The sequence below is a fragment of the Microcebus murinus genome, chromosome 23 (assembly GCF_040939455.1).
Source record: "Microcebus murinus isolate Inina chromosome 23, M.murinus_Inina_mat1.0, whole genome shotgun sequence".
Classification (NCBI taxonomy): Eukaryota; Metazoa; Chordata; class Mammalia; order Primates; family Cheirogaleidae; genus Microcebus; species Microcebus murinus.
Window position 1 is genome coordinate 29587250 of NC_134126.1, and position 26170 is coordinate 29613419.

General features: G+C 57.3%; 1 protein-coding gene and 1 long non-coding RNA gene across 3 annotated transcripts; one reads left to right on the forward strand and one right to left on the reverse strand.

Annotated features, from left to right (window-relative positions):
* Positions 1-914: 914 nt before the first annotated feature.
* On the forward strand, positions 915-20818 carry ETNK2 (ethanolamine kinase 2). 2 transcript variants are annotated; one of them, XM_012758909.3, is made up of 8 exons: positions 915-1193; positions 2780-3039; positions 5962-6084; positions 10389-10531; positions 11110-11193; positions 14779-14924; positions 18664-18737; positions 20631-20742. In XM_012758909.3, exons 1-8 carry the CDS (start codon positions 936-938, stop codon positions 20701-20703), a joined length of 1161 nt encoding a protein of 386 aa, XP_012614363.1. In that variant the 5' UTR covers positions 915-935; the 3' UTR covers positions 20704-20742. The 2 variants fall into 2 exon arrangements, with proteins under 2 accessions (XP_012614363.1, XP_012614375.1); XM_012758921.3 differs by lacking the exons at positions 915-1193; positions 2780-3039 and adding an exon at positions 4800-4822 and having other exon boundaries at positions 20631-20818.
* On the reverse strand, positions 19612-25138 carry LOC109730085 (uncharacterized). The gene is made up of 5 exons (XR_012914478.1): positions 24408-25138; positions 23474-23646; positions 22925-23102; positions 22302-22497; positions 19612-20462 (listed from the first exon to the last, which is right to left on the reverse strand). It is a non-coding gene; the product is annotated as an uncharacterized LOC109730085 (long non-coding RNA).
* Positions 25139-26170: the final 1032 nt, after the last annotated feature.

The following is a 26170-nucleotide window of genomic DNA, read 5'->3' on the forward strand; positions in this document are numbered from 1 at the left end:
TTATAAGTAGAGACGGGGTCTCACTCTTGCTCAGGCTGGTCTCGAATGCCTGAACTCAGATGATCCGCCCACCTGGGCCTCCCAGAGCGCTAGGATGAAGGCGTGAGACAGAGGCTTTCAGGATCATTCAGTGACCAAAACTCAGTCGTTCTCAACTGGAATGTGTCCAAACTCTGCGATGCCCTGAAGCGTCCAGTGGCCCGTGAGGGGACAGTCCAGTCTGCTGGACGGCGCGCTCGCCCACAACGCCAGGGCCCAAGGTGGCCTCTCCACCGAGTGTGTGGTAGGGGGAGCTGCCGGGGGCTCCCTGCAAGGAAGAGCCTTGGGGATGCGGCAGGGCCCCCCCTGCAGAGCCGTTTCCAGGGGTCCAGGCACTGGGGGCAGGGAGCAGGGGCACCGAGGGAGAGCCAAGCCCACGCCGAGGAGCAGCCGGGTCTCTGCAACCCGGGGTGAGGCGGGGGCGCGGAAAGAGGCCGCGCTCTCCGCAGGCTGCCAGCAGAGAGCGGCCCCGAGCCCCGCGCTGCCCCGGCGGGGACCCGGGCGTGGGCGGGGCCGCCGCAAGCCCCGCCCCCGGCGTCACCCGCCCCCCCCCGGGGGGCGTCCGCCCCGCCCCGCCCCGCCCCGCGCTCCAGGTAGCGGCGGCCGCGGCTGCCGGCGGAGGCGAGCTGCGCTGCCCGGCGGCCCGCGGGCCGGGGCGGGGGCGGGCCGGGGGCGTTCCCGCGGCTCGCGGCCCGTGATGTCACAATCGCGGCGGGCCCCGGCGTTCCCGGGGCGGCTGCGGGCGCCGGGCTGCGAGCCGGCGATCGAAGCGGGCAGCTCGGCTCCGAGTCATGGGCTTCCCCTGGCCCCTCCTCCCCCGCCGCCCCCGCCGCGCCGCGCCCCCCCGCCGGGCCGAGCGCTAGCGCCGCGGCTCCGAGGGGGTGGGGCTGCCGGGCATGGCTGTGCCCCCCTCGGCCCCTCTGCCGCGCGCGCCCCTGCACCTGAGGAGGCACGCGCCCTGCCCGCAGTGCTCATGGGGCATGGAGGAGAAGGCGGCGGCCAGCGCGAGCGGCCGGGAGCCGCCGGGCCCCCCGCGGGCCGCCGCCGTCCCGTGCTTCGGCATCGCGGTGGATCAGGACGACATCCTCCCCGGCGCCCTGCGCCTCATCCAGGAGCTGCGGCCGCACTGGAAGCCCGAGCAAGTTCGGACCAAGGTAGCGGGGCGGGCGCGGGGCCGGGGCCCGGCCGGGTGCGTGGCCGCCTGTCGGTGCATCCTTCCGGGCGTCGGTCCCCGGGGTGCGCGGCCGCTGCGCAGGCGGGGTTCGGAACGTGGTGTGTGCGCTTTTATTTCTCCGTCTATTTTCGTCCCTAAACAAAGCTAGGCGCACACCTCCCGCGGCCCTCCGCGCGCCCCCTCCTCCGGGGCTGTCGGGCACGCCGAGGTCCACCTGCCCACGGGCAGCGTGCTGCGTGTGCGGGCCACCCCTGCCGCCGCGTGCTGCTGCCCCTCGCTGCCCAGAAGCGCGTACCCAGCCGGGTCTGAAACCTGAGGAGGCAGGAACTTTTCAGGGAACCCCTCCCTACGCACGCATTGCTGCCCCTTCGCCACCCCATGGTGAAAGGGAAGCTTCCAGACCCTGAGCTGCCCCTGCGGGTCCCAGGAGCCACGCCGTGGAATTCCGGCTGGTGCCAGCCCGTCACTGCCGCTGCGGGCTCTGGCTCAGCACCCCCTACACCCCGTTGGAAACACTCTCCAGGACACACCTGTGGGCAGAGGAGCCCCGGGCTGCTTCCCCTAGCTGACCTGCAATCTCTGAAAAGAGCTGTCACCTGCTCCCCGCGCCCTCCCCTCCGTGGGCTGCGTGGGGGAAGGTGCCGAGTGAGGTGCTGGCAGCTGGCGCTGGGTGGGGAAAGGCCAAGTTCAGGTGAGGTTCCTGAGCAGGTGTGGGGCTGACAGACCCGTCCTGGGGAGGGGGTAGCATTTTCACAATAAAAGGCCCAGTTTGGCTTAAGACTCACAAAACATCAAAGAGTCCTGAGGTTAACTCCAACACTGACCTAACCTGCCATCTGCCAGTCCCTCCCCTCTCAGGGCCTCAGTTTCCCCGCTTAGAATTGTTTTTTTATGTCCTCTAAGGCCCCTGCCAGCTCTGTCACCCGTGAATTCCATGGTTCCTTTCTCTTTATCACCCTGGCCAGAGAGCCTGTGCCCCCAGCCCGGTTGTCTCCTGTCTTTTCTGGTGTGGAACTCTGAGGCCCTAAGGACCTCTGACCACCACCGTCCCGGGGTGCGTGCCAACCTCAGGGCCCTCCTTGTACCACTGCCGCTGGGTGGGGCAAGTGGGACAGCAGAGGCCTGTCTGCCTGGCCGAGGTGAGAGGCAGCCGGTCGGGACGTCCTGTTCGGGACAGTTCCCAGCCCGCCTCTGCCACATTCTGGTCCACGGAGTTTCATTCAGGGCCGGGCTGGCAGAGCAAGGAGGGGAGAGGGCTTCCACGCTTGGAGTAGTGTGGAAATCCCTCACTGTCAACTCCCACCCCCGAGAGGCACACCCAGGGGAAGCAGGTGTGCCTGGGCTCAGCTCAAGCTGCCATTTCTTCCCTTGGACTCTTTATAGACTGGAGACCCTCCAGCTTGGTGACAGGGTAGAGCATGAGTGACAGGGCCACAGGACGGGGCGTTCTGTGCGGTGGTTGGGCTCAGCATTCCAATGAGCACCTGCTGCTGGCGCTGGGGAGCCCTGGGGAGCCCAGAGAGATTCCGCCCCACCCACCCACGCGCTGCCCTCTCCCAATGCCAGCGCTTCACTGATGGCATCACCAACAAGCTGGTGGCCTGCTACGTGGAGGAGGACATGCGGGACTGCGTGCTGGTCCGGGTGTACGGGGAGCGGACAGAGCTGCTGGTGGACCGGGAGAATGAGGTCAGGAACTTCCAGCTGCTGCGAGCACATGGCTGTGCCCCCAAACTCTACTGCACCTTCCAGAACGGGCTGTGCTACGAGTACATGCAGGGTGTGGCCCTGGGGCCTGAACACATTCGTGAGCCCCGGCTCTTCAGGTGAGGAGGGTGCCAGGGCCTTCATCTCTCCTATTCTTTCGGCTGTGGCATTTAAATCCTTGGCCAGCTTCCTTGGTGTAGAGTGGGGTCTGTGGAAAATAGTCACAAGATCTGTGAGCTCCCTGAAATTGCCGGAAAAATGGGTGCGTGTTTATGTGCTCTGCAGAGAGAGGCTATAGCTTTCTACAGATTTTCAGTGGGGTCTGCTAGAAGGATGAGTTGCTGGGGAGGAAAGTGTGAGTTTTGATGAACATGGGACCAAAGGACCTGATTCCTTAAATGCAGCGGAGGTCTGCTTCCTAGCCCCAGGCCTCAAACCTCTTTCCACCTCAAATCTGATCTGGAAACATCTCAGAGCCTTGGAAAGGAAATAGGAGCCAAATCCCCAGGGCACTTATGGTTTCCAGCCTCTCCTCACCTTCTGCCAAGAGCTCAGGTGTGCAAGGAACATGGGCCTTATCCAGGTGGAGCATGGCTTTACCGCCCAGAGAGATGTCATCTCTCCTGCAGGTCTCATCTCCTTCTGTGCTTCCTAACAAGGAGGGAGCCCAGGTTTGAGGAAATGCCGAGGCCTCCTGGAGAGGCTCACAAAAATTCATGGCCTCTGGGGAGCTCTTCCCAGTAAATGCTTGGGTGCATAGGGCCCAAGAGCTGGACTTCCAAGCACTGCGGATGCCACTGTGGGGCCTGGAAGAAGAACCAAAGAAAGGCCCCTGGTATACTCTCTCTGCTCTGGCCTGGGCCAGGACAGGGATAGCAGGCTGTGTCTTCCTTCTTCCCTCCAATGCCATGACCGATGTGGGTGGCACCCAGACTAGGGTGAGAACCCAGGCAAGCTGAGGTTTGCTCCTGACAACTGGGGACGGCAGTGCAGGGGTCTGCCTAGGACCCTTGGCGTCTGCCCTGTCTGATCCAAGGGAAAGGAGACCTCACATACTGGAACAATGGAGCCCACCTGAGGGTAGACCAGAAGGCCGCTTTGCTCCCTCACCTGCCACCCACTTAGCCCCAAGTGAGTGCACCTGGCTCTACTTGCACCCTCCACTCCCAAGGACTTAGAAGAAGGGAATGTGAGAGCCCCTCTCCCCCCCCCCCACGCTGCTGCCTCTGGGGCTGGTCAGGACCCCAGTACGTTTGAGCTGTGTACTGTAACTCTGTGTGTGTCACAGGGGAGAGTGAGACAGGTACCAACCCGTGCAGGGGTCTTCTCAGGCTGCAGCTGAGCAGCTCCCAGTGTGCCCAGACTGGAGATGCGAGGTCAGGGAAGGGTGCAGGGGACCCCGTCCTGGCTTCTCCCAGCTCTTCCTCAGTCCTCCACAAATGAGCTCCAGCATTGGCAGGTCCTCGCCACTCCCAGACTCCCTCCACCTCTAGGATTCTGATGCTGTCACTCATCCTCTCATGCAAACAGTTGCCATTGTCAGGAAGATTGAAGATGGATTTAGGGTTCCATAAGAACAACTTGGCATTTGAGGGAGAGCCAGAAATTGGGACGAGTGTAGGAGGCATGACCCTCCTTGATGATTTTCCCTGGGTCGACCATCATCCCTCTTGGGGACCAAAGGTGGATGTCAGAGGGGAAGGGTTCAGAGTCCTCCCTCCCTGTTCCTCTGAACCCCACCCCCCCAATCTCTTCCTGCTGGGGCTTTGCAGCATAAAATTGCTGAGTGTTGAGGTTACTTTCATTGCTATTCCAGACAACAGCCCTATTGATATGCGAGGAAACGCTCTGTTCATGCTCTGTTCGGAATCTTCCTTTGGGAAGGGAAGGCCTGGGTCTCAGGTCTGTTTCCCTGCCTTGCCCACATCCTGGCCCCCTCCCTCCTGCCCCAGGGCCTCTGGCCTCTGAAAGCACAGCCTTCCTCTCTCACCCACATGGCTGCTGCCACGCCCCCTGCCCCCTCCATCTCTTCGGAGGTAGGAGCCTGGGGGGCCTCTGGAGGAGCCCTGTCGTCCCAGTAGGGAATGGCCTGCCCCTTCCCAGGGCCCAGCAGAGGGAGAGGGTGTCCCAGGAACAGCTCGGGTAACAAGGTTTCCAATAGCCAATGCCTTTGTTGTCTTTCCCAGTGGTTATTATCCGAGCAACAGGCAGAGGCAAGAAAGCTTGAATGTTGGAGGCTTGGCAGCCGGTTGGGGGTGGGGCTGTAGAAGGGGGGTGGCAGAGGACTGGGAGAGCCTAGCTGGGACACGGGGCCTCAGGCGATGGGGTCCTTATCAAGGCCCTCCCTCTCTGACCAGTCAGCCCTCCGTCCACCCCCACCCTCTCCCAGCAACCTTCCCTACCGCCCGCCCACTCCTTCTCTCCCGGGACCTTGGATAATGTCCACCAGAGAACTTGAAAATAGAACACTGGTTTGTTTTGCGTCCTTGGCACCTCGCCACCAGCATCAACTCCCTGTAGCCGAGGAGGGGGCTGCCTGGGGCCGGCCTGTTTCCCTCCCCACCTTGGCCAGCCGATAAGGGCAGGCATTTCTTCCCTGCCTGGCATCGCCACCCCCTGAGCTCCGAGTGCACAGTGACCCGTGCTTGCCTCCCCTGAGAGGATGGGTCAGAGTCCGGGGGAGGCGGGCCGCCCCGGCCCCAGGTGTCCCTCTGCTCTCAGAAGTTGCTGGGAGGACGCCGGGGTGGGGCCAGGCTGCTGACCCGTGGCCAAAGCCCACTGCTTTGACCTCCTGCTGCCCGAAGCGGCCCCAGCCTGGTGCCGGAAAGGGCTGCTAGGCTGAAGGTCTTATTTTACGGTCGTGCCTTTTCTGACCCTCCTCCTGCAGGACTTGGGCTCCTGAGAGACGTGTAGTAATCCCACTCCTGGCCCTCTGGCTTCTGCCCTGGGGGACCCTGTAGGGCCCTTTCGGGTCATGAGGGGCTGAGTGGAGCGGGCGTGCCCAGCACTGATACTTTCCACTCTTCCTGTCTCTGCTGTAGGTTAATCGCCTTAGAAATGGCAAAGATCCATACTATCCACGCCAACGGCAGCCTGCCCAAGCCCACCCTCTGGCACAAGATGCACAATTATTTCACGCTTGTGAAGAACGAGATCAACCCCAGGTACAGAGATCTGGGAGGGTGCAAGGCTGCCACTGTCTGTACCCCCTTCATGTCTCCCCTCCCCTTCTTGTGGCTCCAGCCCACCCTGGCGGGAGGTGCGAGGGCCCAGGTCCCGGAGACGGGGCTGAGCGGTCTCTCCTGCAGCCCGGGTCCTGGTGCTGGGCCGATTGCCTGAACCCCAGGAACTTAATCAGCAGTTCTACACCTTTGCACTTATTTATCCTTGAGTCTCCTGACTGTGGCAGGGACTAGGGTCAGGGGTAGCACTTCCCCGTGTTGCCTACAGGATTGTGAGGCTCAGAGGCTGAGCTTTGCCCAGTGTCATGGGGCCAGTGAGGGGCAGGGCTTCTGTGTCCCAGCCCAGGGCTCTTTCCACCCAAGCTGCCTTCTGACCATGAGCAGAGCTCAGAGTCGGTCAGAAGAACTCAACTCATCAACCAGCAAGCCCTGGGGACTTACCTGGACCCCTCCTGTCCCCATGTGCCTTTGGGGACATTGCCCCCTACCCCGACCTCATCCAGACCGACAGCTTGCTGTTTCCTTCACTGCTCTTTCCATAGAAGGAGGTGCTGCCCCCATCCCGACATCGTCTTTGCCCAGCTAAGACGGGCTTCCCTGAACTGTCCTTAAGCGCTTTAACCGGCAACCTGAGAGTCCTCCAGACACCTGACTCCCCAGCACACCCTGAGTGCTGAGGAAAGGATGGAGGCATGGGGGAGAGAGTGGTGTCCCGCCTCCCCACCCCTGAAAACAAAACAAACCCCAAGGCAGTAGTGAGTCTCTGACCCCTCCCTGCCCCCTGCCGGGGTTGAGCTTCACCTGTGTTCCCACAGGTGTTGGTGGGAGTAGGGTGCAGAAGAGGTTTAGGGAAAGGTATCTCCTTCCCTCCTGCAAGATGTCAAGATAATGATTAACTCTGTTCCGACTGCGAGTGCGTCCCTGTCGCACACATGCACGACTTTATCTGGATCCTCCCACGTAATGATTTATCAAGCCCTGTCTTTGAGACAGTTTGTCCACGGTGGCCCAAGCCTGCCCTCTCTTTGACCACGTTCAGACCTTCAATGTCAAATCGTCTCTCTGGGACGAGGACTGCTTTCTACCTCAGGGCCAGGACAGCTCATCAATACAGTCCCTCCAACCCTCCGGCCTACTGCTTTCATTCACCAGATAGAGAAACTCAGGCCCAGAGAGCGGATGGGACTTGCCTAAGGTCATTGCTGGTCAGTAGCAGCCCAGGGACTAGAGTCCAGGCCTACTGGTGCTCAGATTGGTCCTCGGCACTGCAGCTTCCTTTGAAAACGCTGTCACCGTGTGACCTTGTGGGGTAAACTTGCTGGGAGGGGAGTGGTCACTGGAGGGGAGCTGACCAACTCTCTTTGCTCTTGTCACACCTCTGACCTTGGGCAAATGAAGTTGCCAGACTTCTTTGAGCCTCTTTAGGGAATGATCCCTGACCCAGACTGCCTGAACTGCCCCAAAGCAGGGCTGCAGTGAGCCATCACTTAGACGAGATGAAGCACCTTGAGCTCCAGTCATGGCCTAATAACCCTGATTCTTTCAGTCCTTCATTTCACGGACATTGACTGGGATTTAAAACAATAAAAGGCCATAGGTGTGACATTGGCCCTGCCCTAGAGGAGCTTAGGAGCCATCTGGATGAGGAGGACATGCTCGTGCACAGCTGCAGAAGAAGGCAGGGTGTGCGGTGCATGCTGGGGGCAGGAGGACAGTGACAGCCGCCGTGGCAGAGGTGACATGGCAGAGAGGAGAAGGGGGCCGCTGAAGTTGGAGGAGGTGGCTTGAGCTGGGTTTGCTCACGGATGACAAGTAGACGAGGGTGGCTGGAGCAGGTGTCTGGGAGGACCTGGGAGGGCTGCAGAGCCGGAGCTAGGTGGCGAGCTAAGGAGCCAAGATTGCAGACGACAGGCTGCAGGAAGGCATGAGCCAGAGACTCGGGTCAGTAACCGACCAGGATAGGGCTTAGGAAGAAAGCTCTTGTAGCGCTGTAAGGAACAGACTTGGGGGGCGCAGTGGATTTGAGGCAGGGAGACCAGCTGGGGGAGTGATATAATTAAACGCACAAGATCTAGGGCTTGTCCTAAAGTTTGTTCCCAAACGTTGCGCATAAAATCCCTACCCCCAGTCCCCCCACCTCAGAGACTGATCGGGAGGTCTTGCATTAGGCCCCAGGCAGCTGCATTTTGATAGGTCCTGAGAGCAGCGTGGAGACTCGCCAGGGACTTGCAATGCCTTTGTCAGTCAGTGGGAACCCCAAGGCTTCCCTGGGGAAGCCCCGGTGCCTTCCGCCCCCACCCGCTGTCCCTGAGTGCAGGGGGCCGTCCTCCCTGGGCTGTGTTCCTGGGCTCGGTGGAGGCTGCTATTCCACCAGCCCCACGGAGTCGAGACGCAGCGGACGGAAGGTAGCGAGCTGGCCGGGTTTCAGGCGCGCAGGGGAGGGCGGCAGAGCCTCCCGGGGAGGCCGCCGGGGAGATAGAAGGCCCGGGCTGCTCCTGCAGTAGCCATCTGCGTGGCCTTGCGGTGGGCAGGGCGGGGGGTCAGGCGGAGGTCAGGGACTGAGCAGCAGGCATCTTAGATGTCAGAGATGTTTTGGGGGCCGGGGCCATGGGCAAGCCAGAGGAAGCCTCCTCGTTCTTATCTTGGGATGGTCTCCATCCAAGAAAAGGAAAAAAGCTTGAAAGGGAAGGTAGCGTCTTAAGAAGAGCCGAGGTTGAAGCGCAGCTTGTGCAGAGCCGTCAACACAGATAAGCTCCGGTGAAGACGGGGGGAGCCTCCCCCGTCTCGCCCTCCCAGTAGCCTCCCTGGACTCAGGCCTCTGAGGGGTGGTGGGGACAGCACACAGCCCTCACGGCTAGGAGACTCAGCTCGGTTTTGGATGCTTGGACAGGCTAAGGAGCACTGAGCTTAGACGAAGTAGAGCATCTGACTGCCCCAGACTCCACTGGAGGCTGGAAGGGAGCCTCTCTCCTTCCTTGAGCCTCAGTTTCCCCATGGGGCCAATCTAAGATGACCTGAGATCCTCTTTTACTTTGACCTTCTCAGAGCCTGCCCTCCCTTCCCTGTCCCTAGGGGACATGGGCTGCCTTGGCCACTGAATACTCTTCCCCATGCTCTGGCGCCTGGGCTGGGCGAGGGGGTGACTGGTCTGTCCTGTGGGAAAGTGACAGAGGGCACACCTCCTCCTCCTCCACCTGCTCTTGCTGCCCTGGACGAGGAAAGGTAAACAGGAGACGCACGAACGGAGATAAAACTCCAGCCTCCTCCCCTCTCCCCATTGGTGGTTCTGGGTTTTTAAGGACTGTGCTGACTGTTTGGCCTTTGCAATGTACACAGACCTCTGTGCATCCCGGGGACCGAAGTTCAGAGCACCTGGGCACAGGGTAGCCTCGCTGAACCTCCACACGGCCCCGATGGCGTCACAGACTCATCTGTTCATTCCTGAACACGCATTTCTCTTGGCAGGAATGGCTGCTGGGTGCTGGGGTGGGGCAGGAGGGGCGGGCTCGGTACATCTCAGTTCTTGCCCTCGAGTTGCCCACGCGTGGCTGGGGCGGGGGCACGCGCCCGTCACTCAGGGTGGGAGGGAGACTCTGTCGGGGAGCGACGGAGCAAGCGCTGTCACCTGGGGAGGCCTCGGTGCTCCCCGGGCACTGTAGGGCTGAGCCCAGAAGCACTCTGCTCTCCTACGTGGGCCCAAGCGGTCCGTCTGTGAGATGGGAGGTAAGACCAGACCGTCCGTCTGTCTGGTCCCTTCTGCCTGTGACACTGTCAGCTGCTAGGGCATACCTCTGCTGCCTCAAGAGAGCGCCTTGCTCCAGCCCTGTCCCAGGCCACCGGTTTCCAGGGGGGTGGGGGGGAGTCTCGTCTTAGCCGTGCCTGTCCCAGGGCTGTCCCCCCTCCGCCCCTGTTACCTTGTCCTCTCTGTCTGAGATCTCTGAGTCTTGGAGGTTCGTTCTCACCTCCCTTGTCTTTTCCCTGGGTTTCTTTCCTTCCTGCTCCTCCCGTTCACAAGCAGCAGGGATGCTGTCGGCCAGTGACTTTCATGTTCTGCCAAATGCTTTTATGCCCCTGTTTTAATCAGCTTCTTAGCATAACCACAGGGGACAGAAGGACAGGAAGTCGTGCAGCGTTTTTCCCAGAGGATGAAAGGGGGCTGCAAGGTTGGCCGTTTGTCCCAGGCTCCTTTGCCGTAAGAGGGAGGGAGCGGCGAGGCTTGAACTCGGGGCTCTTGAGGCCAAGCATCAGCCCTCCCTCCACTGGCTACCTTTTTTGTCACTGCCTAGCCTTTCTGCAGATGTCCCTAAGGTGGAGGTGTTGGAATGGGAGCTGGCCTGGCTGAAGGAGCACCTGTCCCAGCTGGATTCCCCAGTGGTGTTTTGCCACAACGACCTACTCTGCAAGAACATCATCTATGACAGCACCAAAGGTATGGCTCCTCTGCCCAGCCGGCTCCAGGGGCCTTCTCTCAGGTTGGCACCTGGACAAGCAAAAGGAGACCTGGGCTTAGGGCTTAAGTTAATTTGTAGGAGAGAAGGGGGAAGAGGAAACAAACTCCCACTTAGGAAAGTCTGTACCAAGACGGAACTCAAAACAAGGGTTCGTGGAGGCGCTCAGCATTGGGGCACTCAAGCCATCCCTCCTGACAGCTCTCTGGGCTTCTGGAAGGCATCGTGGCTGCCCCAGACCTTCAGAGACAGAGAGAGAGAGCCTCCTGGTGTTCCTTGTGGGAGCGTCTCCCAGGGAGCCGTAGCTTTAGTTCTGATGCTTAGCCATGCCGAGGACAGGAGTGCTCAGGTGGGGACCGCCTGGGGCTCCAGCTGTGCGAGAGGGGCAGATGTGGACAGGAGGAGGCCGCTGACAAGATGGCGGCCGCGGCTGGCTCGCGCCGGATCGCCGCACAGGCCAGCACTTGCCCGCGGGTGACGCGGGGCTCTGCGGACGCTTGGCCAGGCCCTAATCCAGGTCTCCTGGGCCCGCCCCCGTGGCCTCTCCTCTGCCCCGCAGGCCACGTGCGGTTCATCGACTACGAGTACGCCGGCTACAACTACCAGGCCTTCGACATCGGCAACCACTTCAATGAGTTTGCAGGTGAGAAGGCGCCGCCATACGGCGGCGTTGCGTCAGCCGCGGGCCGTGCACACCGCGGCGGGCCCGTGAGATTGTGACACTGTGTTCCAGCTGTGCCTTTTCTGCATTTAGAGAAGCTCAGATGCACAGATACTTAACGCTGTGTGTGGCCGGGCGGGCCAGTGGCTCACGCCTGCAATCCTAGCACTCTGGGAGGCCGAGGCGGGAGGATCGTTCGAGCTCAGGAGTTCTAGACCAGCCCGAGCAAGAGCAAGACCCCATCTCTACTATAAATAGAAAGAAATTAATTGGCCGACTAAGTATATATATATAGGAAAAGTTAGCCGGGCATAGTGGCGCATGCCTGTAGTCCCAGCTACTGGGGAGGCTGTGGCATGAGGATCGCTTGAGCCCAGGAGTTGGAGGTTGCTGTGAGCTAGGCTGACGCCACGGCACTCACTCTAGCCTGGGCAACAGAGTGAGATTCTGTCTAAAAAAAAAAAAAAAAAAAAAAAAATACAAAACCCAAAAAAGCTTAACACTGTGTTTCGGTTGCCTACAATATTCAGTGCAGTAGCGTGCGGCGCAGGATTGTAGCCTAGGAGCGACAGGCTGTGCCGTACAGCCCAGATGCGTGGCGGGCTGCACCGTGCGGCCCAGGTGCGTGGCGGGCCGCACCGTCAGGCTTGTGCAAGTAAGCGCGCTCTGTGATGTTCGCACAACCATGGAGTCTCCCAGTGCTGCGTGTCTCAGAACGTGTCCCCGCTGTTCAGCGATGCATGACTGTGTTTGCCCTGTGCACAGAGCGCCCTCCTCATGCTGGGAGGCAGGTCTGGGGGGAGGACCCAAGGTGGTTCTGTCCTTGGAGGGTGGAGGCTAGAACAAGCTGTGGGGAGCTGTTTTCCATGTAGCTTGATGAGAATAATCTAAGTGGAACTAATTCCAAGTGTGCCGTTTGCAAGTTGACTCCCCAACTGTGGGTCCTGGCTTTGCTGCTTACTATCGATAGCTGTGTGACCCTTGGGCAGGTTACTTACCCTCTCTGTGCCCCTAGAAAATGGAGATGATGAGAGTGCCTACTTCACAGTATTGATAAAAAAAAAAAAAAAAAATATATATATATATATATATATATATATATATATATATATATGGCATGTGCTAAGCATCACATTGGTGCTTGCTGCTGTTATTAGGCAGGGAAGCTTTCCTAAGCAGGAGTGGAAGAGGTTGGCCGAGGGCAGGGATTCCTAGGGGCAGGCAATTCTTCTAGAAAGGCATGGTGTGCACAATAGGACCGTTTGTGTAAAGGAAGCAGGGCAGGTTTTTCCAGCTTAAGGGCTTTATTGTTAAAAACAATTAGATGGGACTGAGGAGGCCACGCACGGATGGAGCGGTACACCGGGGTGGGGGGACGCCCCCAGACGGGCAGTGTGAGGTGCTCAGGGACGGGCGAGGCGTGCCAGGCCAGCCACGGAGCGCGGCCCCCGCCCCCAGCCTTAGCCATGCCTAGCCTGCTGAGGCCATCTGCAACCCTTCTGGAAGCCCAGGGGAACAGTCTGTCAAGCAGGGGTGGCACCTGAGGCCGTGACACCCGGGGCAGCCGCCAGCCGCAGCTAGGAACCCGAGGGACGATGGGGCCTCAGCTGGGCAGAGTCTCTGAGCTGCAGGGGGGTGCAGTGGCGGGTGGCGTGGAACAGAGGCTGGCACTGGCCGGGCCTGGGCGTGCTTGGCCACCAGGCCTGCTGGTCTGTCCACAAGGGATAATTCTTAAGCAGTTTAAGTCCTTCTCACCCACTGCACAGAGCAAAGTCCAACTGGAATTGCTCCAAAGGGGCAGATTGCATCCTGCTCCCAAGCTAGAATGGAGGAGGAAGAAGCTAGCGTAGGGGAAGGAAGGGGGCAAGAGAGATTAGGAGCTGGGGAGAGGGCCCCTGGGTTCTCAGCAGTGAGGCAGACACGGTACTAGGCGTTGGGAGGTGAGGGTCCCAACCGAGATCCTGCCCCTACCTGGGAGAGTGACCTTGGGCACCTCTCTTCTCGTCTCCTGGCCTCAGTTTCTATACCTACAGGAGGAGATTCCTTATCAGCTTCACTCTCGGGGCCTCAGGAGACCGAGTGTGCTTCTCCAGGGATATAAGGAAAGCTTAGGAAGGCCAGGAAAAGAAGGGAGGGAGGGACCCCGGAGAAGGTGACCCAGTCCTGGTCCTGTCCTCAATAAACCACCTCTTTCTGTGCCAGCCCTGAAGCCAGGGTCTCTGCCACCATGACCAGGATGTGGCTGGAGGACAACTGGAAAGGCAGGGCTGGAGTCAGAGCCACCTGGCCCACAGGTTCCACGCCTGGCTGCCTGTCAGAGTCATCTGGAGAGTTGGATGGGAGCAGGAGTGCTCTCCGCGTGATGTTTTTAAGCGTAATTAACACTGGCCCAAGAAGCCATATTTGGCATTCCTCCATTAGCCCAGGTCCCTCATTCGATAACGAAGACAGTGGAGCCCCGTGCGGTGGCTCGTGCCTGTAATCCCAGCACGTTGGGAGGCCGAGGTAGGAGGATCACGTGAGCCAGGTGTTTGAGATCAGCCTGAGCAACATAATGAGACCCTGTCTTTACAAAAAATTATAAAAATCAGCCAGGCATGGTGGCGCACGCCTGTAGTCCCAGCTACTCGGGAGGCTGAGGCAGGAGGATCGCTTGAGCCCAGGAGTTCCAGGTTGCTGTGAGCGAGGCTGACGCCACGGCACTCACTCCAGCCTGGTGACAGAGTAGGAACCTGTCTCAAAAAAAAAAAAAAGAGTGTGGTGATATATATTCAATATAGAAATGCAGAAATAAAGGAGGAGAGACATTTTAGAAAACAGAAACAGTGAGAGGAAAGGGTTTGTTCCAGGTGAGCTGGAGGTTCGCAGGAGACCTGAGACTGGTGGTGCCTCCTATGCACCGTCACTTTGTGCAGGGCTCTGGGGACACAGTGGTGCTGTCGTGAGGGGTTCCCGTCACCCCCTGGACAGTACCTTGCCCCTCAAGCAATCTGCCTGTCTCTCTGCTTCCCTCCACCCCACAGAAGCTCCCGGGGGGGAGGGGGGGATGTGGACGGACCCCCCCACTAGCGGAGAAGCCTCGTTCCCAGGGCCACCTCCCTGGGCACAGCCCCGCAGGTCCAAAGAGACTGGAGTCGGCCGGGCGCGGTGGCTCACGCCTGTAATCCTGGCACTCTGGGAGGCCGAGGCGGGAGGATCGCTCAAGATCAGGAGTTTGAAACCAGCCTGAACAAGAGCGAGACCCCGTCTCTACTAAAGAAATAGAAAGAAATTAATTGGCCAATTAAAAATATATACAGAAAAAATTAGCTGGGCATGGTGGCGCATGCCTGTAGTCCCAGCTACTCGGGAGGCTGAGGCAGGAGGATGGCTTGAGCCCAGGAGTTTGAGGTTTCTGTGAGCTAGGCACTCTAGCCTGGACAACAGAGTGAGACTCTTATCTTAAAAAAAAAAAGAGATAGAGACGGCAGCCTTGATGGGAGGAGGAACACCTGCTGAGCTTCAGGAGACCCTAGGGTGGGACCATGACTCTCCCAGCAACTCCCGTCTGGCTTGCCTCCCCGGCAGGCGTGAACGAGGTCGATTACTGCCAGTACCCGACGCGGGAGACCCAGCTGCAGTGGCTGCGCTACTACCTGCAGGCGCAGAAGGGGACGGCCGTGCCCCCCAGGGAGGTGGAGAGGCTGTACGTGCAAGTCAACAAGTTTGCCCTGGTGAGTGCTGTGACCGGCAGGGGCGGGCGAGGAGCCAGGAGGGACTGGCGACCCACCCTCGGCTCCAGAACCCCACCCTAGAGGTGGGGCACCCCCTTATGCTAAGATGACCCCCCCATCCCCCTTCCCCAATCAGTCTAGGCTGTCTCTTCTCTAGAGAAATACTTCCAAGAAACATCCTAGCTTCCAATTTCAGCAGTTCTCTCGTCTGGATGAGTAGTTCTTCCTGCTGGTCAATCTCAGCCTGTCATGCTCTAGTCTGACTCACCGTTTCATGTGTACATACGTGATGTTGGGCTCTAAGCCTCTTGCAGCTGACCCGGAGCTCTACGTAAGCCTTTCCCGCCGGGCTCCTCCTGCTCGGATCCCTGTGCTGTCACCTCTCAATTCTGAGTGCCACTCGTCCAAGGTTCAATGCAGACCTCCACCTGCATGTGCCTGGGGCATTGCTAACGGGTCCTATTAATGTCAGCTGTGCACAAACAAGAGGACAAGTCAGCTGCCCTGAATTTCATAATATACACTAGAGCTGATAAAATCTCTACTCTTCTGTGGTTTGGGATTACCTAATTATATTTTCCTCATTTTCACTTCTGCACTGGGGTTTTCCTTCTTGGTGTTCTACCTTAAGAACAAGCCTTCCTCTTGCTAAAGTTTTTTTTTTTTTTTTCCAGCATATTATGGGAGTACAATTGTTAAGGTTACATATATTGCCCTTGCCCCCCTCCCCCTTCGGGTCAGAGCTTCAAGCGTATCCTTCCCTCAGAGGGTGCACATTGCACTCATTATGTATGTATATACCCATCCCCTTCTCCCCCCTGCCCTACACCTGCCAAATGTTATTCCTGTATGACCACTTAGGTGTTGATCAGTGAAACCAATTTGCTGGTGAGTACATGTGGTGCTTATTTTTCCATTCTTGGGATACTTGGTAGAATGGGTTGCAGCTCTATCCAGGAAAATACAAGAGGTGCTATATCACCGTTGTTTCTTATAGCTGAATAGTACTCCATGGTATACATATACCACATTTTATTAATCCACTCATGTATTGATGGACACTTGGGTGGTTTCCACAGCTTTGCAATTGTGAATTGTGCTGTTATAAACATTCGTGTGCAGGTGTCTTTTTTTTATAGAGTGTCTTTTGTTCTTTTGGGTAGATGCCCAATAATGGGATTGCTGGATCAAATGGTAGATCTACTTGTATCGCTTTAAGGTATCTCCATATTGCTTTCCACAGAGGTTGAACTAGTTTGCAGTCCCACCAGCAATGTAGGAGTGTTCCTGTCTCTCCGCATCCACGCCAACATTTGTTGTTTTGGGACTTGTTAATAAAGGCCATTCTCACTGGAGATAAGTGATCTCTCATTGTGGTTTTGATTTGCATTTTTCTGATTAGAGATGTTGAGCATTTTTTTAATATGTTTGTTGGCCATTCTGTCTTTTGGAAAGTTTCTGTTCATGTCCTTTGCCCACTTTTTTATAGGGCTGTTTGATTTTTTTCTTGCTGATTTTCCTGAGTTCTAAATAGATTCTAGTTATTAGCCTTTTATCAGATGTGTAGCTTGCGAAAATTTTCTCCCATTCTGTGGGTTGTCTGTTTGCTCTCGTGACAGTTTCTTTGGCTGTGCAAAAGCTTTTTAATTTGATCAGGTCCCATTTATTTATTTATTGTTGCTGTGATTGCTTTGGGGACTTCTTCATAAATTCTTTGCCTAGGCCAATGTCTACAAGAGTATTTCTAATGTTTTCCTCTAGAATTCTAATAGTTTCACACCTTAGGTTTAAGTCTGTTACCCAGCGTGAGTTGAAAGGTGTGGATCCTGTTTCAGTCTTCTACATGTGGCTATCCAGTTTTCCCAGCACCATTTATTGAATAAGGATTCTTTTCCTCAGTGTATGTTTTTGTCTGCTTTGTCAAATATTAGATGGCTATATGAGGATGGTTTTATATCTGGGCTCTCTGTTCTGTTCCACTGGTCAATGTCCCTGTTCTTGTGCCAATCCTAAGCTGTTTTAATTACTATAGCCTTGTAGTATAGTTTGAAGTCTGGTAAATTGATACCTCCCATTTTGTTTTTATTGCCTAGGATTACTTTTGCTATACAGGGTCTTCTCTGGTTCCATACAAAGCATAAAATTATTTTTTCTGTATCTGTAAAAAATAACGATGGTATTTTGATAGCGATTGCATTGACTCTGTAGGTCACTTTGGGTAGTATAGACATTTTTACAATGTTGATTCTGCTGACCCACGAGCATGGTATGGTCTTCCACCTGTTTATATCCTCTGCTATTTCCTTCCTCAGAGTTTCATAGTTCTCCCTATAGAGGTCTTTTACCTCCTCAAATATATTCCTAGGTACTTTATCTTTTTTTTGTTGCTATTTGGAAGGGAATTGAGTCTTTGATTTGGTTCTCAGTTTGTTATTGGCATATATGAATGCCTCTGATTTGTGTGCATTAATTTTGTATCCTGAGACTTTACTGAATTCATTTATCAATTCCAGGAGTCTCTTCATTGAATCCTTGGGGTTTTCTAGATATATCATCAGCAAAAAGGGTTTGATCTCTTCTGCCCCCATTTAGACACCCTTAATTCCACTCTCTTGTCTGATTGCTATAGCAAGGACTTCTAGCACTGTGTTGAATAGAAATGGAGAGAGTGGGCAACCTTGCCTTGTTCCAGTTCTAAATGGGAATGCTTTCAATTTTTCCCCATTCGGTATGATGTTGGCTGTGGGTTTGTCATTTTTAGGTAAGCCCGGTCAATTTTATGGCTTGTATCATTTTTAGGTAAGCCCTGTCTATGCCTATTTTGTTAAGTGTTCTTATCATAAAAGGGTGTTGAATTTTGTCAAATGCTTTTTTCTGTGTCTATTGAGAAGATCACATGGTCTTTGTTTTTGCTTCTGTTTATGTGGTGCCTCTTGCTAAGGTTTTAGTGATCATTCATTCTTGCTAGTTTTTCTGTGTCCTTTTGAAGTCATGAAAAGGGAAGAAAGTGGAGGGGAGGTACTTTGTAGCCAACCCCTGATGGAGCAGGACTCTGGAAGGGGGTGGGAATGCCACAGGGGTGGGGAGGGACCCTTGCATGGGAAAATGATGGTGTCACTAGTGTTTGTTCAGGGGCAGCTGTGGTCCCCTGGCTTCTTGAGTCTGAGGTGACCTGGGCCTTGTGGGCACCCCTGGCTACAGGGAAAGCACGGCTTAATGCTCAGCAAATGCCCATTGTTCCCAGAACTAGATTCATTTTCCAGGCTGACTGGCCTGCCAGTAGCGGAGAGTGAAGGTCAGTGTAGGGGTCTTCCAGCAGACTCAGGGCCAAGGCACGGCTGCCATCCCTCTTCTCATCCCCCTGTGCCCTACTGAGGCGTGCCATCCACTGGCCAGTAGGCCTAAGCTCTGGCTCAGGGAGTCGTCTTTGTCCAGGATACCTTGGCCTCAAAGACTCTAAGCAGGTTCCCCTGGGTAGGGAAGAGGCCAGGGGTGGAGTGTGGGTCCTGCTTGGCTGGGGGAACCCCCTGAAACCCCTAGAAGCACCATTCTGCTGACCACACCCCCTTGGGGTGGACAGACAGTAGGGCCTGGGTAGAACTGGCTTTGCTTGCCTTCCTCTGGCAGGAGTGGAGCCCCCACCACGTCTCTGCCAGTATCGCGGCTGCGTCCCCGGCTCTGCGGAGTTGCCGACCGGCGCGGGGCATTGCCGAGCTGACCCTCTCTGGTCTGTTTGCAGGCGTCTCACTTCTTCTGGGCGCTCTGGGCCCTCATCCAGAACCAGTACTCCACCATCGACTTCGATTTCCTCAGGTGAGTGCAGGGGGAAGCTGGGGGGGGGGGGGGGCACGGCACGGGGCAAAGGACAGCCCAGATAGAATGCCTGGAGTCCGTTCCTGTGTCCTGCTGACGTCCCCACGCCGTTTCCGCTGCCCTGGGGGTGCCGGGGAACGCCACTCTGAAAATAGAAATGCCACTTTCTCCCTTGCACCTGGAAGATCTGCTAGGCCCTGCTTGTGGCCAGCGCGCCTGTCCATGGAGCCTGGTGGAGGGAGGGAATCGTTGAAAGTCAGTCTGAAAGGTCAGGGAGATCTTTACAGCAGGGAGGCCAGAATTCCAGAGCGGAAGTGATGTGTGAGGCCACTCGGGCGGCTCAGTGCTTGCTGCCTCCCTGCGCGGTGTCGGGCCCGTCAGTGGCCCCTAGTGATACATAGGACAGTACCTGGATGGTGCTTGGATATCGGCAATTCAGGGGGTCCCTGGCATGGAGGCACATATGTCTCTAAGGGCCGGGAATCGTTTCTTCCTCCATTCGGGTCCAGACCCTGGCCCGCCTTCTCCCCACCCACCCTGAGTAGAAAGGGAATCATGACCCCAGCTTCAGAGTGCCCACAGCCTTTAGAGAAACGCAAATCAGAAGGCCTGTGAAGCCGGGCGCGGTGGCTCACGCCTGTAATCCTAGCACTCTGGGAGGCTGAGGCGGGTGGATTGCTCAAGGTCAGGAGTTCGAAACCAGCCTGAGCGAGACCCCGTCTCTACTATAAAAAATATAGAAAGAAATTAATTGGCCAACTAATATATATAGAAAAAATTAGCCGGGCATGGTGGTGCATGCCTGTAGTCCCAGCTACTCGGGAGGCTGAGGCAGAAGGATCGCTTGAGCCCAGAAGTCTGAGGTTGCTGTGAGCTAGGCTGACGCCACAGCACTCACTCTAGCCTGGGCAACAAAGCAAAACTCTGTCTCAAAAAAAAAAAAAAAAAAAAGAAGGCCTGTGAGGTATGGCCTCACACCCCGCCTTAGGATGGCTGCTACCAGAGAGACCAGAAAATGGCAAATGTGGGCAAGGCTATGAAGGAGTTGGAGCCTTTATGCACTGCTGGTGGCACTGTGAAATGGTGAGCCGCCATGGAAAACCGTGCGGTGGTTCCTCAAAAAGTTAAAAAATAGAATTTCCATATGATCCAGCGATCCCACCTCTGGGTGTATAGACAAAGGACTCGAAAGCAGGGTCTGAAAAGAAATTTGCACACCTGTGTTTAGAGCAACATTATTTATAGTAGCCAAGAGCTTGAAGCAACCCGAAGGTCTATCAGCAGATGAATGGATAAATAAAAGGCGGTACACATACATGCCACAGAATATTACTCAGCCTTGAAAAATGAAATCGTGTCACATGCTGCAACCTGGATCAACCTTGAGGACATTATGCTGAGTGAAATAAGCCAGTCTCAAAAAGACAAATACTGGCCACAGCCCTGGGACATCCCTCCCACCCCCAACCATGGCCCAGAAAGAAAATTTTTTAAAAAGACAACAAATACTATATGATTCCACTTATTATAAGTAACTAAGATAGTCAAGAAACAAAGCAGAATGGTAGGTGCCAGGGCGAAATGGGGAGCGTTGTTTGATGGGTATAGAGTTTCAGTTTTGCAAAATGAAAAGTTCGAGAGATTTATTACACAATCATGAATGTACTTAGCACTTCAACCTGTCAAAGCAAAACTCCAAACATGCAGAGTTGCTCCAAGTCTGATCTGAGAAGAAAAAAATCATAGTTGAAGTCAGACACAGAAACCTGGGCTGGGCTTGACCTGCCGAGACCTAGAGGGGCTCAGAGCTGGTGAGAGACTTTACTCGTGGTGCGAGTACCCCCGGCAGGGCCCACCTGGCTTCCCTGCTCACACCCAGCTTCCTTCCGGCAGGTACGCGGTGATCCGATTCAACCAGTACTTCAAGGTGAAGCCTCAAGTGTCAGCCTTGGAGATGCCAAAGTGACCAGCCAGCCACCCCATCCCTCCCCATCTGTCTTGCCAGACCTGTTCTCCAGGGCTCAGTTCTGCTCTGGGATCTGCACCCTTGGACAAGGTGGGAGAAGGGGACAGGTGGGTGTCCAGGGAGAAGGCTCTGTCCCTGCCACCAGCCCTCAGTGGTTGCCTCTGAAGACACCTCATTCTCTTGTTTGGAGGGGCTGATGGGACCCAATTCCAGGGGTCCCCTTCACCTCGCCAGGCTCAGGAGGAAGTGCCTGCAGCCAGCCAGGGCCCAACGTGACAGCACCATCCTCAGCCCCAGGCCCTGCTGGAACCTGGGCTGCCTTAGCTGTGTCTTTAACCGTTCCTGGCCTGGGGACACAGGAAGGGGGGAGGGCTCCTTTCTACCTCCTGTGCCACGAGCCTCTGCCCCCCCCCCCGCGTGCCCCGTGTAGGAGGTGCTGAGCCCCAGGCCAGCATCACGCCAACTCTGACACATGGATGTACGCACCCTGGCGGGGCGTGGGGGTCTAAAACTGGGCACGACAGCTCCCCCAGCAGCCGCCTCATCTGTGACCCCTCACCCCTCTCCAAACCAGATCCAATGGATCAGCTCCTCCCCAAACCTCAGCCCGAGGCGTCGTGCCCCCTCCAAGGCCCTGGCTGCTTCTGCTCTGCCCTCCGCGGCCTGCTGGGGGAAAAGAGGGGTGGCGAGGCCAGGGCCTCCAAAGCCAGGCCCTGCTGCGTGCTGGGGACACAGCCAAGGGTCGGGTGACCAGAGCCAGCAGCCTCCTGCCTTGTTCCCTCCCCTGCCTTCCAGGCCCTCCTTCCTCCCCAGGGAATGTCTGTCTGTCTCCACCTCTGTCCTGAAGTTGACCGGAGGTTTTCCCACCTGGGAATGACTAGCGGGCATGCAGGGGCGGGGGGCCAAGGGCCTCCTCCTGGGCCCTGAGAGCCTGGGCAGGATCAAATCAGAAAGGTGCTGGCCGAGCCTTTGCCCCTGCCACTGCCACACGACACGCCCCCTCCTCCTGCCCTCGGGGCTCCTGGGCCCTCCTGGCTCTGGCCCATAAAGTGATTCATTTGTAAATTATCATGGTTTTCTGCATTAAAATCCTCAGTTCTGGATTGTTCTGTGTCAAGACAGTGGTGAGGATTTGTCCCCCTGGACGTGACGCTGCGCTTCCCCACGCACTGGGCTCCGAAGCTCCCTGTAGAGCGGGCAGGGCTGGTGACTCTCAGCTCCTCTGCCTTTGACCGGCTGGTTAGAATCAGCTGGACGCAGGGGAGCCGAGGAGCACAGGGACCTTGGCCGAGCACGGCGGTGAGCCCGTGAAGCCCCGCGTGGAAGGGCTCCAGCCACCTTAAACAGTCGTGCCTGGCTCCCAGCTACTGGGAAAGGGAGCTGCTCTGCCTGACAGCTGGCATGAGTGATGTCTGGAACTTTCTGTTTACCTTCCGAAAAGGCGAGAGGGAAGAAAGGGCAGAAACTGCAAAGGTGAGAAGGGGCATCCCCTCCCAGCAGCCCGGTTGCTAGTTCTACTTCCAGAATGTGCCCAGTGCCCTTAGGGGCAGGGCTGGAACAGCCGCCTGCCAGGTGGACTCTGGTTGTTTGGTTTTTACCTGCAGAAGCACCAGGATGCCATGGCAACCGCTGGGGCCTTCAAGGTCACGGGGACCCAGGGGTGGCAGCCTAGGAGGGGTGCTCATCGAGGATAGGGGGGCCAGGGCTGGACAGATGGGGCACCTGAAGGTCATCTGTGGGGACAGGTGGACTACATGGCAGTGCCCACCCTCCTCGTTCCTGCCAGAGCCAGCCCTGGAACAGAGGGCAGAACTAACACTGAAGGCACACCTTTGTTTCTGGCCTCCTGGGCCTTATGTCACGGCGTTGGAGGCAGGTGTTGCCATGGCGAGTAGGGAAAGCAGGGACAGGGCTCCCGGGGTGTCATCCTGTGCCCCTAAGGCCCTGGCCACCATCTGCACGGGAAGGAGTTGACCTGGCGCTACCACCCCACTGCCTTCTTTGAGAAAGTATGCTCAGTCCTCCAGGATTGCGAGCAGGTGGGGGCGTGCCCCCCAAAGCCTGGGCCTTCTACCATCTCTCCTTCCCCAGCACCCCCCCCACTAACCAGAACCCCCACCCAACTGGCTAAGCTGCAGGCCTCCCGAGTGTGAGCCGGGCTCCACCCCCTCGGGCCCCTTCCAGGGAGCTCCAGGCAAACGACCTGTGGGCAGAGGTTCACCTTCCCCATGGGCTCTGACCCTCGGTCTCTGCGGGAGAGGCACCGCGGGGGCAGAGAACAGCTTGTGGCCCGGCCTTCCTGGTAACCAGCAGGACACCGTGTTCCTGGCCTCTGCGTCCCACCTGACCCATCCGCCCCCTGGGGGGGTGGGGGGTAGGGCTCCAGGACACCAGCCATCCTAAGAGGACAACGCAGGGCCAACCCCGGTCTCAGCACCTGGGGTGACGCAGGCAGGACAAGGGTCCCGGGGGCCTCGGGCCAAAGAGGACTCGGGCACTGGGAAGCCAGGCCTGGCAGGGATGAGCGGGGAGCACACTGCCCGGGACTTGCTTTGGAAGAACGGCGGGAGTTGGGGGGAGGGGAGCAACTGTCCAGGCGGGCTCCTCCCCCACTGCTGCCTGCATCTGAGTGGGGGGCCCGCCGCTGAGGGGCTGGGGAAAAACGGCAGGCCAGGCGCGCCCTGGGTCAAAGGCCAGGACCCCTCATTCTTGGGGAGCCTTTGTTCCCATGCCCTTCCAAGTCTGTGGCCCTGGACTCAATGACACTCACCTGCCCTCACCACCGCCTTCTCCGATCTGGGACTCCCAGAGCCTCCGACTACTACTTCCTGCGCTGGGACGTTCACTCCATTTGTGAACATCTCTGTTGAAAAGTTCTTTAAGTCCAGTCCAAATACGGACCCTCGAGGCCTTCATTTGCCAGTCCAAGCTCTGCCTCCTGAGCTACGGAAAAACACCCTTGCCCCCTGGTGGTGTCAAATAAATGATCCCGTCCCTCCTTCTGCCCTACCATCCCTCCTTCTGCCCTATCCTCGCCTCCTCTGTTCTGGCCTAAACATGCCCACCAGGGTCCCGCCACTCCTCTTCCACGCAGGGGGACTGTTTCCGGGGCCTTCCCTCGGGACAATGGCCTTTTCCAGGGCGCGGTAGGCCAGCGTGGGGTACGCCGGGACCATCACCTCCCTGGCTGTGAACACAAGCTCCCGTTAATCCAGCCCCAGTCTCACTCTTCCACAGGAGGCGCCAGTCAGCCCTGCTGTGCCCGTTTCCATACTGATGGGATTAATTTTTAACCACAGGAGTTGTCTTTTTACAGATCCTGGTAAATATGCATTTTGTAGCGTCTCAGTCTGCTGTCAGCCCTCTGTCTCCGAGTGCGGTAACTCGGTCTTGGACATTCTCGTCCAAAGCCCGAGGTCAGAGACCCTGGCGCACGGCATTAGGGACCTGCCTTGTTGCCCAGTGCAGAGGGGTGCACAGGTGGGCTTCAGGGCGTCCTCGTACCTATCCCCCTCCTCTGGGGCTAGGGCCCAGGCTTCCACTGGCGTCCCACAGGGCTCCTTCTCTGGAAGAGGATCAGAACCAGGATGAGGTTAATCCCCTTGTTTTTAGACAGGACAAGGAGGCCCAAAGGGGAGACCCTCCCCTCCCCCCCAACTATGTGGTTCTAGTCCCCTCCCCGACTCCTATTACAGTGCTCTTACCACTGCCTCGTTTCTGAAGACCTGGGTGGGCTCGTCTGGTCAAGGCAGGGGCGCTCCGTGTGGGCTCCGTGGATGTCCTGTGTCACCCACGGGCTCCACCTGGGCCTCCCTTGCTGGAGCCGGCTCCTCCCCGCACACCTGAAGCTCCCGCCGGCTGCCACCAGGGGGCAGTGGTGCCCGGGCTTCCGGACTTGGCTGGCCTCCCCCTCCCCCGCACAAGGGCCAGATTCCGAAATGATCTGTCTTTATTATGCCATCAGAAAACAAAACGAAAGGAAATCCCCCGAGTGTCAACAGGAGAACCGTGCTGGTTAAGTTACTCATCATTATCTTATTATTAACAAAATAAAGCACTATCTATGTTTACAGTCATAAAAAAAGAAACAGCCTGGAAGGAAATGGGGGCTTGGGGGAAGGGGAGGGGAGAAGACAGGGGCAGGGACAGGCTCCACAGCTGACCCTGTGGGGTTTGGGGTTCCCTTCCCACCCTGGTCTGAGGGCTGCTCCAGATCATCTTGGGAGTTCGATGCCAATGGGATCCGACTTCCTTAGGGAAAGGACTAGTGAATCTGAGACCCACTCTCTAGTGCAGAGTGGGGGAGGGGATGGCGGGTGGGCCAGGGCCAGGTAGGGGAGGCCAGGTAGGGGCAGGGCCAGGTAGGGGAGGCCAGGTAGGGGCAGGGCCAGGTAGGAGAGGGTGAAGCCAGGTGGGAGAGGGTAATGAGTCTTCTCATCAACCCCTTCCAAGAATGGGGAGCCCCCACCCCACGCTCAACAGGACAGAATGGGGCCCCCGGGCTCCAGGGCCTGTGTCACGGGCAGAAGGGAGCACCATCAGTCCTCCTGCCCCCACTCCTGCTACCAGGTGGGGACCAGGGCTGGGGCACCAGGACAAAGCCCCTTGGAGGCTGAGGCACATTCTCATGCTGCTCAGAGCTAAAAGTGGCTCCGTGGGAACCGACAGACAGACAGGGAGGGAGTGGAGGGCGGGCAGGAGGGGGGCAGGAAGGCTGGTGGGCCCAGGGGCAGACCAAGGGCCTGCAGGGACCCAGAGGGCATCAGGGGGGCAGGGACAGACACTGAGAAAAAGACAAAGAGGGCCTTGCAGAAAGACAAGGAAGAGAGAAATGCACACAAGGAATACACAGAACCTGAGACACCCAGACTGACAAAGAGGTAGCAATTTGGGGACAAAGAAGCACAGAAAGAGGCCCCCAGAGAAACAAGAGTGGCACCAAGAGACACAGCCACAGGAACTCAGCAACAGTGCCTGGCACGTAGTGGGCACTCAATAAATATCTTGTGCAATTAACGAACAGATGAAAACACAAACAACATATACACACACACACTGACACACACACACTGACACACACACACACACGCACAAGCAGCCAGAGGCACAATGGGCTTGGCAGAGATAAAGACAGTGAGGGACAGCCAGACCCTTTTGCACAAAGTGATCCTGGTGATGGAGGAGTGATCTGGGGGTGTGCGGGAGGGGGTGGTGGTCCCACAGTGGCTGGTCCAGCCAGGACAAGAATGGAAACAGCATGTGACCCCAAGGGGACAGGTCTGTCGCTGCCACATCCTGTGGGTAGACCTGCAGGAGGGAGGGCCATCCCCCGGCTGTGAGCCCCAAGGGCCGAGGAGCTCGGCCAGCTCAGCCCGTCACCCGTGCAGGCCTGCCCACCAGGTGACAGCTCCCCAGGCGTGCCCGAGGGCGTGGCGGGAGGGGACGCTCCCCGCAGGAACGTATCTAC